The sequence below is a fragment of the Phyllostomus discolor genome, chromosome 5 (genome assembly GCF_004126475.2).
Source record: "Phyllostomus discolor isolate MPI-MPIP mPhyDis1 chromosome 5, mPhyDis1.pri.v3, whole genome shotgun sequence".
Lineage (NCBI taxonomy): Eukaryota > Metazoa > Chordata > Mammalia > Chiroptera > Phyllostomidae > Phyllostomus > Phyllostomus discolor.
This window is the reverse complement of record NC_040907.2, coordinates 23336382-23349481: the sequence shown is the minus strand read 5'-3', so window position 1 is coordinate 23349481 and position 13100 is coordinate 23336382. Positions and strand designations below refer to the sequence as shown.

Sequence of the window (13100 nt, the reverse complement as noted above, 5' to 3'; positions counted from 1 at the left end):
CGTGGCCGCCAGGAGCGCCAGGCTGGAGCGCCAAGGCAGCGGGAGAGCTAAGGGCAGGGTGCTCGGAGCCCTGAGGCTGCAGCCTCAAGGATACACAGCAGTGGGGAAGCCATGGAGGGTTTAGGCAGGAGAGTGGCGACATGATCAGATTTTCATTTTGAAAATGTCACCGGAGCTGCAAGGCCGCCGTCAAGGCTGCGGAAGGCCGGAAAGCGACTGCAGAAAGGCCGCCCGGCGCCGGGCCGGCGCGCCGCTCCGCAGAAAACCCGACTGGCCCACGTGGGCCAGGCCGCCACGCCCCGCGCGCAGACGCCGCCGGCTCCGCAGTCGGTGCCCCGGGCTGGGCGAGCAGCTCCGTGCGTCCCACACCCGGGCCCACGCGGAACCCCAGGCCAAGAGACCCCTCACCCAGCCCCGAGGGCCCAGATTCCGCCGTGGGGCCGGTGGAGCCAAAGCCGCGCCGGGGCGGGCGCCTCCAGGCGGTGAGTCGGACCCTAGCGGGAGGGTTTGCGCTCGGACGCAAGGGTTTTGGGGGCCGAGAGGGGAAAGCGCAGCCTCCGCACGGCTGCCTCCATTGGGGAGGTCAGGGAGGCCTGGTGTCTATCCTGTCTTCGGGGTAGCCTCCTTCTTCCCGCAAGGCTAGGCAGGAAGGGAGGCAGATGCCCCCCACCCCCGAGCCCCGGCAAATTGCGGATTCGTTTCGAGAGAAACCTGATCCTGGTGTGTCTGGGTTCCCATTTTACCGTCTCTGAGAACCCCGTGATTCGTACCACCACCCCTGCCGCATCCCGGCTTCCTTCACGGCCCCGCCCCAGTTTAGGAAAAAGGAAACATTTGCAGGGGGAAGGTCGCCAGGCACCTTGCGTACTGGGGAGTTTGTAGCTTGTAAAGGGACTGTGCAGACAACATCCCTGACCCAGCTCGGAGGCCTGCCCACTACTGCATGTGGGGAGGGCCCCTGGCGTCCCTCAGTCTTACCCGAATTTTCTAATTCTAGTACTAATGTAGTCATTTGAAACCTCTTGTCAGTTGAACCCCTAATTTTGGTAGAAGCCGGTTGTTGAGGAGGAAAGAATAGTATTGTATACCCTCCCTCCAGGGCATCAAGATGGAGCAGGTAGGGGCAGGACACAAGATAGTATAATAGTATGGAGGGAAGGGGGTACGGTCCAACAGACTTGTCAGGAGGCGGGTAGGGGCCTCCCTGGGCAGAGGAAGGAACTGAACCCAGCTCTTCCAGCCCTGGGCAGTCAGCGGTAGCCTCCTGCTCTTCCTGAGCGCGGGTGGCCCACTGCAGCCTCCTCCCTCTCCCCCACTCACTCACCGCCCAGCAGGTGTGGACTGACACCTGCCCGGTGACCAGCTCCATGCTGGCCCCTGGGAATGGGATAGGGGACATACAGAGAAGTTCCACATCTAGTTAGGGAGCCAGAGGTATAAGCTGCTGTTACAAGAGAGGGTTGTTTTTTAATTGAATAGACATGTACTGACCATCAATTATGTGCCAGGAACAAGAAACAAACATGAATTAGGCAGTGTGTGCCCAGGGCAGTGTGGGCCCAGAGAAAACAGCATTAACTGTGTTTGCTTGTGTGTATTGGGGCAAGGAGGAGAATATCAGGAAGGCTTTAGAGAGGTGGGGGATATTAAAGCTGTTTTCAAGTATAACAAAAGAATTTGATAGGTGGAGAAGGGAGCACCTCGGAGGAGAGGAGAGGAGGGCTGTTGTAGGCCCAGGGAACTGTGTGAGGAGGATAGTGGTGCATCTCTGAGATCTCAGTGGTTTGGTGTGGCGGCCGGCGGGGGAGTGGGGGCCGGGGCGGGGGGAAGCAGAGTGTCAAGAGGCAAGTCTGGAAGCGTGAGCAGGGGCCAGATGAAGCCCAGCCTTGTAGGCCACGTGGCAGTTTAGCAGCAGGTTAGGGAGCTGTGATGAATTAAATTTGAATTTGTAACTGGAGGCAGAGAGATGAATGAAAAGGCTGTGGCAGTCAGTAATCCAGGTAAGAAATGTCCTGTATATTCATACACACACAGAGGTTTTTAAGAGGGAGAATTGTCAGAATTCGGTGGCCAATGAGATGGGGGAAGGAAGCAGAGTGGGTGGTCCAGGGGCTCTCAGGTTTCTGACTGGAGTGACTGAATGGAGAGTGGGGCCATTTCGCTGAGGCCAGCGCGGAGGGAGAGCTGATTTGGACTTGAGGAGCCTGTGGTCGGCCACAGGGTTAGATGGCTGTTGGGTCTGGCTGCAGGCAGATCTGAGAGTCACCAACACATGATGTTCCTTGAAGCTACAGCAGAGGATGATGAGGTCATCTAGGCACAAGTGCATGGAATGAGAAGACAGCTTGCCTCAAGGGGCTGAGGGGAAACCTGCGTGGGAGACTGAGGAGGGAGGAGGAAAACCATGAAGGGAGGTGTTACCAGAATGCAGGGAAAGGGGCTGAGCAGGAGCAGCCAGGCTGGTGCTTGCCGCCTTGTGCCTGCAGCTAGGTTGCCTCGACTCTGTCCCGGCACCCCACCCTGTCCCACTCTGACTCATCCTTCTGCTTCCCCATTACAGACCAGATGTTCGCCATCCAACCGAGGGTGGCTGAGGGGGGCCAGTTCCTGGGGGGCCAGCCTCCTGGAGTATGTCAGCCTGAGTTCCAAGCCGACAGCAACTCCAACTTCATGGCAAGAGCCAAGGATGCCAATGAGAACTGGCGTGGGATGCCAGACCAAGTAGAGCCCATCCCGATGAGGAGCTCCGCCCAGTTGCCCTCTGACAACCAGGCTTTCCAGGCCCCTGGACTCCCAGAAGGAGAGGTCCGCAGCCCGCCAGAGGGGGCAGAGATCCCCAGAGCTGAGCCTGAGAAAATGGGTAGTGCTGGCATAGTCTGCTCCCCTCTAGAGGACAATGGCTATGCCAGCAGCTCCCTAAGCATTGACAGCCCCAGCAGCAGCCCTGAGCCTGCTTGTGGGACCCCTCAAGGCCCTGGCCCTGTAGATTCCCTTCTGCCCTCAGTGGCCCAGGCTGTGCAAAAGCTGCAGGCTCAAGAGCGCTACAAAGAGCAGGAGAAGGAGAAGCACCATGTGCACTTGGTGATGTACCGCCGCCTGGCCCTGCTCCAGTGGATCCGAGGCCTGCAGCACCAGTTAGTTGACCAGCAGGCCCGCCTGCAGGAGAGCTTTGACACCATCCTAGATAATCGAAAGGAGCTCATCCGCTGCTTCCAACAGAGGGCAGCACCATGCACGCCCCAGGACCAGCGCTAAGAGTGTGCCTCCACTGGGGTGCAAGGGTCTGTATGTATATATTTGCAGGCATGTGTGTGGTTGAACACAAGTACATGATTATTAACTGGTATGAGTGCAGGTAAGCATAAATGAGCATGCATATGCTAACGTGCCAGGCATGTGTGAATTAGCACCTGTGCATCAGTTTACATGTGCTGTGTACACACACAGTCTAACTTATATGCAGGCTCATATCAGGCATGTCCATCTGTGTGTATCTATGTGTGTTACATACATACCTCTTGCATATGACATGCATGCAAGAGGGAGTGAATTTGTACATGTGTGCATGAACAGGGCCCCATAAGTGGTGTGTGCATATGTGCATGAGTGAGGGGCTATAGTTGGCCCTTGAACAACACAGATTGAAACTGCACAGGTCCACTTATATGTGGGGTTTTTTTTTTCGATAAATATATACAGTTCTGCAGATGTATTTTCTAAGATTTTCTTAATAACATTTTCTTTAGCTTTATTGTAAGAATACAGTATATAATACATATAACATACAAAATAAATGTTAGTCAACTGTTCATGTTATCAAAAAGCCTTCTAGTCAGCTGCAGGCTATTAGCAGTTAAGTTTTTGGAGAGTCAAAAGTTATACCTAAAGCTTTGACTATTTCAGGGGTTGTCACCACTAACCCCTGCATTGTTCAAGTGTCAACTGCACCTGCAAAAGATGTGTGTGCGCCTCTGAGTGAGTTTGAATGTGCAGGCTTATGGCAGGTGTGTGAGAGTGAGCTCTTATGTGTGGGGGCCTATAGGCAGGGGTGCGTGTGTGCAGCTGCAGGCATGGGGAATGTATGTTAGGAACATGTGTATTTGCAGGCACGTGTGTGCGAATATATATTCCATTCCCCCTGTGGGACCTCCATCCACACCCTGTGTTACCCATGGCCTGCTGTAGCCTTTTGTCCACAGGGTCTCACTGCTTGCTGGAAAGAGGGATGCCTGCTGTCATTTACCCGAGGAAATCAGTGTCAGGGAGGGGAGCTGAGGGTGGTGATGGACACTTGAACTCTGCCCCCAGGCACATGGGAGATGGGGAAGGGAGATGAGGATGGCAGGACCTTGTGAAGAACAGGAGTTTGGGAATTCTGCAACACCAGTTCCTCACAAACCACTGATCATCTCCTCTTCTCCGCAAAGGAGCTCTTGCAGACCACGTCGATGTAAGCTTCTGATGAAAAGGAATGTGTGCTTCTAAGTTTGCTGTTGGGTAAAATCTCACTTCCCTCTCTTTGCTTCTACTTGCTATGCCTCTCTGCCTTAGCAGCCCTGGATGTTGACTTTGGTTCATTTCCCTGGAATCAGACTGCCTGCACCAGGAGGAGCCACAGCCCTGCTTTCAAGGGTGGGCAGGGGGCAGTGTCATCCTGCCTCTGTAAACTTAGGATGCTGAGTCACACCCCCTCCCATCCCCATCACTGAATGGCCCTTTAAATGTTGACAGGCTGTAGCAGAAGCTCAGTGAACTAGAGAACTGGCGAGTTCTGGGGACAGCCAAGGACTAAGGTGGCCCAGCTCTCTGTTTGGCTTCTGGGAGCCTTTAGGTTGCAAGATCCTGATGGGTTGAACAAAACCCTGATGGATTCCTGGGTGACCTCCAGGAACGCCCTGGAGGCCACTGACACTGCCTCTGGCCCTCAGTCTTCTGACCTGCAAAATGCAGAGGCTCTTTCTGATTGTCCCTAAAGAGTTCTGTCCCTAATGATGGATGGGTGAGGGCAGTGGGGAGGGAGGCTGAAGCAGTGACCCTGGGGACTTTGTGTCTAGCTCTTGCATATTGAGCATGAACCAAGTTGAATAAACTGGGGCCCAGAAATGCTTGAGTTTGTGTTTCTATCACACAGGCCATATGGTGGCCTCTTGGCCGGACGGTCTTAGCCCCTTTTTTGAGCAGGGCTCTGAGCTGAGGTGGGGGTGTGGGGAACCCCTGGGGAGGAGGAATCCAGCCTGCTGTGGTTGACCATCTCACAGTAGGGTAGAGAGGTCTCTTCTCAGGGGCCTCCCAGGTTGATGAGGGAGGCTTGGCCTCTGCGAGAGTGTCCTTGTCTTGAGGCACTTTGGGGCCTGCAAAGGGGGGCATCGATTGTGAGGGACCCTCCCCCTACACACATGCAAACACATTCTCAACCTTGCTCCAGAACCACCGCTTCCCAGAAAGGCAGCCTGACAGCAAAAGACTGGGCGTCCTTAAATGGTTCTGACTCAGGTGTCATAATACTGTTCGTGAGGGGTCTCCAGCCCCCTGGCCTGGTCTGTGGCCTTTTAGAAACAGTAGGGGGGACATGGGAGGGGGGGGTGCCTGCACGGCAGGAGTTCAGCGGTGGGCAAGTGAATGAAGCTTCATCCTGCTGCTCTCCATCTTTCGCATTACTGCCTGAGGTCTATGCTCCACCCCCTTCCATGGAAAAAGAAAAAACTGTCTTCCACTAAACTGGTCCCTGGTGCCAACAAGGCCGGGGACCACTGCAGTACATGACTTCAGATATTTGTTGATGCCAATCAAATTAGCTCTTCTATTTTATATTAGTTTGCATGACAATTTACTGGTGTCTCAAAAATTCATTACTTTTACAAAGAAAGTATATTAGTTGGCTATTTCTGCATAAAAAATTACCCTAAAACTTAGTGACTTAAAACAACATACATTTGTCATCTCACCATTTCTGTAGGTCAGGAATCTCTCTCCAGGCTCGGTCAAGGCTGCTGAGTCAGTCCAGGGTCCAGGGTCTCACCTGTTGGGAGCATTCAGTTCTTCAAAGGCTGTTTGTTGGCTGGAGATCACAGTTTCTTGCCACGTGGGCCCTTCCGACATGGCAGCTCAGTTCATCAAAGCATGCGAGCCGAGAAAGTGCTAGAGCACTAACACAACTTCTGCAACCTAAGCATAGAGATGTCCTCCCCACCATGTTGTGATAGATACTCTGTTGGTTAGAAGTAAGTTACTCAAGCCCTGGCTGGTATAGCTCAGTGGATTGAGCGTGGGCTGCAAACCAAAGCATCGCAGGTTCGATTCCTAATCAGGGCACATGCCTGGGTTGCAGACCACAGCCCCCAGCAACCACACATTGATGTTTCTTTCTCTCACTCTCTCTCTTTCTCCCTCCCTTCCCTCCCTACAATAAATAAATAAAAATAAAATTAAAAAAGCAACTAAACATGCTAATTATGATAACATTAAAAAAAAAAGAAGTAAGTTACTCAAAGGGAGGATATTACCCAGGGGTCTATGTACCAGGAGGCAGGGGCATCAGGGGCATCTTAGAGGCTGCCTACCACAGAAGGCACATTTTGATTAATTATATCAATCGAGTATTCTATTGATTATTTTTAAATTACACAAATAAAAATAATATTCTACTTACAAAAATTGAAGCATTTTAGTTATTTAGTTTAGGGAAGGGAAGGGAGAAAGAGTGAGAGAGAAGCATTCATTTGTTGTCACACATTCATTGGTTGATTCTTGTATGTGCCCCGACCAGGGACTGAACCCACAACCTTGGCATATAGGGACACCATTCTAACCAACCAAGCTATCCAGCCAGGGCAACATTGAGACATTTTAGAAAAATCTAATGTCTTAAAAAAAAAAAGGAAAAATCTAATGTCCTCTTTTACAGTGCCCCCCAACAAGGTATATATATTGCAAACCTCACAAAGCATCCCTCACTGAAATAGTGACCCAAGATATTCATAATTCTTGTCATCTTTACATTTGACATTTAGACAGAAACAGTATTGAACCAGTTCTGACAAATTCCACTTATTAAGAGATGTTGTTCTAACAAAGGGCTGTAGCTAGATTTGAATAACTTTGACCATGGAAATTTCTAACAAGGAGATAACATCAAGCCCTCAGACCACCAGAGCGGGGATTTTCAGAGGGGTCCCCTTTCCAGAATGTGCAGGCTCTCCTGAGCACCACCAGCTGTTAACGGCACAGACGGTGAAGCCAGACCCCTGCATTTGGATGCTAGCACCATCGCTCTCTGGCTCTGTGACCTTGGGCAAGTTAATTAACTTCTCTGTACCTCAACTTCCTCATCTTCACATGGAGACAATAGTAGTAACTACTTCACAGCATTGTCTCAAGGATTAAATGAATATATAATATGCAAAATACTTATAGCTATACCGGGTACATAGTAAACTACATTAATGAGAGTTATGAATATTATTATAAATAGTGCTTTTGTAATAATGCACACTTTTTCATAGAAAAAGATCAAATGTGGTCTTAAGAAATGTGAATCTAAAATGAAACACTTCTTTTTAAAAAAGCTTTTTAAAGGTAAAGTTGACTAATATTCCTTTCCGTAGAAGAGACTTCTGAGCTGAGAAAAAGATGAAAGCCAGACCAACCATCCCACGTGGTGAATGGTTTGCAGATAGGACCCCTGCCAGTCATCCAGGGTCTAGGGACAGGCCCAGCCACTGGTGTGATAGTGGGTGAGGGGAAGTGGGTGAGGGAAGGAGCCGAGCAAGAGCAGGGAGTCAGAGCCACAGCTAGGCCAGCCATTTGGGACAGGGAAACTGAGGGAGGACCCCAGTGGATGAACCAATCCAGCCAAGAATTGCCATTTCCCATCAGGTACACTGGCCATCGGGCTTGACTGTAGAAAGGGCCGAGGCTACTGCTGTGTGAGGCAGACCTGTTCCAGGACTGTCTAGACTGCCTCTACCTGTGGTAACTCTATGGTTTGAATGAGAACATAGACCTGGAGATGCATTGTATGCATTAAAACAGATTGGGCCCCTCCACTCAAGGCCCTGTAGAGCCTGCCCTTGAGTGGGTCTGGTCTGCAGTGGTAGATGAAACTTCTATCTAAAAGATTATTACACAGGTCGCTCCGAGCCTAGGAGAGGGGGAGCTGGTCCTAGCCCTCTGTGCAGATCTCTGCCTGAGACTTGGTAACTTGGGAAGTTGTTTTAAGGTTATTGGGTGGGGATCTTTCAGTCCCTGGGACAGCAAGGGGAGTAGGGAAGGTTCCTGTGCTAAACAGGGGATTAGTTAGGACAAGGGTTAGCTACCCTCCCTTCCCACCAGAATGAAATCCCATGACCAGGAGTAGGGAAGTCTGACTCAGGTGTCTGGGGCTACCTGAGGTGTCTTGCTTGGTAGAAGGAATGAGATTAGGTATGAGAATCAGACACCCACAGGGGCAGGGCACACAGCAGGGCCTCAACGTGCAGGGCTGGGCCCTCCTGGGAGAGAAAGGGCTGGGTCCTTGGAAAACTTTCTCTCCAGAGACCCCACATAGGTTGGTTCCATCAAGCATGGTCAGAAGGGATGGCTCAAAGTCTGGGATGCAGGGTGTGAACTGGGAACTGAGGAAGAAAGGAGAGAGTTAGGGGGATACAGAGGCTTCAGAGTGTGGGCAGCGGGCTCCCCAGGCTGGGGCCTGGACCATCAGGGTTCTGTGTAGATTGAATGCCCCCTGGTGGCAGCCTGTGGCCTGTCTACCAGCCTGTTTCCTACAGGCCTCACCCAAAACCCAGTCTTGGTGTCTTCTAATCACAGCCTGAACAGGTGATAGGCAGAGGAGGCAACGAGATCACCTGATCAAGGAAGGCTTCCTGGAGGAATAGGAGCCTAGAGAATGAGTTGAAGTTGAGGCAATAGAGGATAATGATTTCTTGTGCAGACTGGACCCAAATGTCATGGGGGCAGTTGGTACTTCTCCCATAGGATTATGTGAGAGTTTGCTCATATAGAGAGGCTTAGCCCTCAGCCTGGCACATAGAAAGTAGTCCATAAATGTTATTATCCTACTAGGAGAGGAGGGGGAGGCCATCAGAGGTAGGAGATGCCCTTGGGCAGTTGCGCTGTATGTTAAAAGTCGTTGCTAAAGGGCCTTGAGTCCCAGGCCCATGAGTTTAATGGAAGCTGGTGGTGAGAAGAGGAGCATGAGTCGGAGGTGCTCTCGGGTCTGAGCCAGGGTCAAAGCCTCACTCATGTGCATGCCCACACCCACCAGACACCCACAGACAGGGGCGCCGGACACCACACCTATGCCTGTGTGCACGTGCACACACAAGCTCTCACGCGCACAGGTACATACTCCTCTCCCTCACCCCTTTGGGAAATACGACCTAGCCTGGGGAGGTTTTCACATCCCAGCAGCCCCTTGAGATTCTCCCAGCCCCAGCACGGGACAGCCAGAAAAGTATCTGCTTCTCTTCTCCACGCCTGAGGGCTCCTGGTCCCGGCTCCGCTCCTCTCCTCAAACCCCTCGTCTGGAAACCCGACCGTTCTCTCATCGCTCCATTCTGAGGGCGGTGGCGGCGGTCAGGGACGGGGGAGGGGCTAGGACCCCCAAAGGCCTGCATCCCCCACCCACCAGGGATGGAAGAGGTCTCGGGCTGCGGGGCCGGAGCAGTCGAGGGGCTCCGGGCGGGAGGCCGTGACCCTGACCTCATACGGGAGCGCAAGGTGGAGCTGCGACGCTCCACGCCGGCTAAGGAGAGGGCTCGAGGCCGGCGCTCAGCTGGTGTCCAGCGGTCTCCGGGCGGGGCTCGGCCCCCGGAGAGGCGCAGACAAAGGGCCGGCCTCCTCGGAGCCTTGCGGACCCGGGCTCCTCACACAGCGGGGGGCCAGGCGGGGCCGAGCCCGCCCCACGCGCCGACGCGCCCCGGACTGCTGATCCGCACGATTGGCAGCGACGTTTCCTGCGCCTAATCCCAACAAGCATGAAAACGGCCCGGGGCGTCCCGCCAGCAGGCCCTTTGTCCTGGCCTCTCGCGGGACAGCTGCAGCCGGGATCCCTCCCCCCTTTTGTGTTTTCACCCCCGAGCCCCTTGCCGCCCTCCCCACCTCAGCTGCTGGGAAGGCCGGCAGCCTTCCAGGGCTTTCGCCTCGGGGCCCTTGGGCACACAAAGGGGGGCAGCGCCCCTAATCTGGGGGCGGAGGGCAGGGGGAAGATTAACACTAGGGTTTGCAGGGAGGGGTGGAGCCACAGAGGGAAGAACAAGAGAGGGCTGCGGGGTGCGCCCTCCGCTGCGAGGGTAGGGGTGTGCAGGGGTGCGCAGGTGATGTGGGCCTGCAAGTGAGAACGTAGATGTGGGACGGGAACTGTGGGTGCGCACGCCTGAGTGGGAGCGAGTTAGCGCGCCCGAGGGGACTCCGTGGTTCCCCATCTTCTTGGACTCCTCTCAGCAGCCCCCGACTTCCAGTGCCCAGACAGCTCTCCCTAGACCTCGATGCTCCTCAGGGACCTCTGGGACCTCTTCTCTCCACCCTCCTCCTGGGATCGCCTCCTCTCTGTGCCTTCAGTAACCTCTCCCCGCCCCCATACTCGGGAGTCCCAAACCTCTGTCCCCAGCAGGGTCTCTGCCTCCGGCCCCCACTGCATGTCCACCCAGATGACCCACAGCAACTCAAACTTCCAGGTCGGACACTGAGCTCATCTCTCCACCCACAAACAAGGTCATTTCACTCAGTCATGTGGCGTGAGTTGCAGCCCTCCCAGTCACAACACATGGCACTCAGTCACTGAGTCCATCCCTTCCAACTCCCAAGAACTTCTTCAGCCCGTGCCTTCCTCTCTCTTTCAACTTCTCCCACCTTGGTGCAGGCCACCACCACCTCTCACCTGGACAACTCACCCAGGAAGGGCTCCTGGTCTGGCCCCCACTCCTCCAACTTAACAGCGGCCTTTCCAAGACTTTCCAGAGGCTCAATGTGCTGAGCTTGGCCTGCAAGGCCTTCTCAGGCTGGTTCCTGCATACCCCCCCAGCCTGATCTTTCCCCAGGGTCTAGTGCTCCACAAAGTTCTGTCTAGTTCACAAAGACCTTCCTCAAGGCCTCTCATAGAGATTGTTTCCTTTCTGGAAAGGAAATCACTGTCTGGCCTTGTTCCTCACAGAACCATCCTTCAGAACCCCAAGGTCCAGGGAGCTACAGGGCAGTGGATGATTCAGGGAAGCTGGACCCGCCAAAGATGGAGGGCACTGGCCCAGCCCTGACCCCAACATTCCAGCCACATGCAGGGGGTCGGGGGTCCTCCCACACTGATGAGGTCCTGCCCTTCCTTGGGCTCCTTCAGGCCATTGTGGCTACAGAGACCACTCCACTTTCCTCTGTCCTCAGGGATGCCAGGCACCCTTGTCTCTGTCCCAAATCCCTCAGGATGGGCCACCTCCCCAGAGGTCCCAGAACCACACAGTCTGCAAGTATGTCTGTGTCGCTCTCTTCCTGTCACCATCATCACCAGACACCTCCTCCCACCAGGCACTGCCAGGAACCTGTCACCAAGGTGCTCTTTACATCCTCATCTTGGTCACAGACAGGACTATTTGTTTTTGCATCCAGCAAGTGTTTATTATTGTCCACCACGTGCCAGGCCCTCTGCTAGACACTGAGGGCCCAGGTGAGTCAAACACAGCTCCAGCCTTAGGGACTTCACAGTCTGTCCAGGAAGGTGGACCCAGACATGGGAAGTGAGAGCGTGCCAAGGGCTAATGGCAGTCTGTACACGGCTACGGAAGCACTTTCCAAAGCATGTTTCAATAGGCGGGAAGTACAAGATTTCCGTGATCAGAGAGGCTTGGGAAGCATGGGTTTTCAGGATGTTAACTGGCCCTGGGGACTGCAGGACTCGTCTGGGCTTTTCCTGTGCTGCCTGTGTCGGGAATTCCTGAGAGGAGGCAGGGCGTGAAGAGGGCTTCTCACACTCGTCTGAGCGCGTAACCCTTTTCTGAGTGTTCCAGGGTTGCATTTGGGAAATGCATTGCTGTGGGAACCTAGAGAATGGGGAGACTATTTCTGTGTTTGGGGAGGGACAGGAATGGTGTCGACCTGGAGAGTGAGTAAAAATAGGTGAATAAAAGCACATCTCTACCATGGCCGAGTAGCTCAGTTGGTTAGAATACCATCCTGGAACAACAAATTAATGTTTCCCTTCCCTTCCCTTCCCTTCCCTTCCCTTCCCTTCCCTCCCCTCCCCTCCCCTCCCCTCCCCTCCCCTCCCCTCCCCTCCCTTCCCTTCTCTCTCTCTCTCTCTCTCTCTCTCTCTCTCTCTTCTTCTCTCTCTCCTTCCCCTCCCCAAGATCAATAAAAAGAGCATTCTAGGAAAAGTGAAGGGCACTTGCCCCGGGGAGGCTGGAACCAGTTCCAAAGCAGGGTGCTGTCCCAGAGACAGTCTCTCTTGACAGCAACTGCACTGCGGAGAGGGGCTTTATCTATACAACCATTGTTAATACTCTCCCTCAGGAGCATGGCCTGAGACATCACGTCACTTCCTGGGATTCGGGCAGTATACTAAGGTCAGTGAAACATCTCACTTGCCTGTGAACCAGACAAACCTCTGTCTTCAGGTTCACCCCGCACCCGCTAGGAGCCAGTCTTCTGAAGAGAGGGCTTCCGTACCAGGGCTTCATCGTGGGAACCAACAAGTCTCCCTCAAAAGACCTCTCTTGCTTTATGTCAGCTGAATTTTGTTCTGCAGGAGCTATCAACCTGCAGATGTGTACACGTGTGTGTGTGTGTGTGTGTGTGTGTGCGTGCACACACAAACGCATGCGTGCAGACTCCTGTGAAGAAGTCCAAAGCTTCTCTTCTCTGGTGGGTTTCAACACCACGCTCACTCCCATTTGTATTCCTATCCGCTTAGCCATCCTCTTCCTATCCTGAATATCACCTTCCCCAACTCACGTCTCTGTCTCCGTTGTGGCCCTTACCATCTCCCTAACACTGCCAGAGGAGAAGGAGAAAGAGGAGGGCAGAGGCAGAGGGGGACTGGGAGGAGAAGAGCTCGCCCACAGAGTGCTGACTGTGCGCCAGGCAGGCCCTGTTCCTGGTGCTCAACATGTGTCCCC

General features: G+C 53.6%; 1 protein-coding gene across 1 annotated transcript; it reads left to right on the top strand.

Moving 5' to 3' along the window:
- Positions 1–299: 299 nt before the first annotated feature.
- On the top strand, positions 300–4528 carry C5H1orf216 (chromosome 5 C1orf216 homolog). The gene is made up of 2 exons (XM_028512926.2): positions 300–482; positions 2561–4528. The coding sequence occupies exon 2, from the start codon at positions 2566–2568 to the stop codon at positions 3253–3255; it is 690 nt and encodes a 229-aa protein (XP_028368727.1). The 5' UTR covers positions 300–482; positions 2561–2565; the 3' UTR covers positions 3256–4528.
- Positions 4529–13100: the final 8572 nt, after the last annotated feature.

Bases quoted from the DNA above. Each gene is read 5' to 3' on its own strand.
- C5H1orf216 (XM_028512926.2), top strand. From the start codon at position 2,566: ATGTTCGCCATCCAACCGAGGGTGGCTGAGGGGGGCCAGTTCCTGGGG.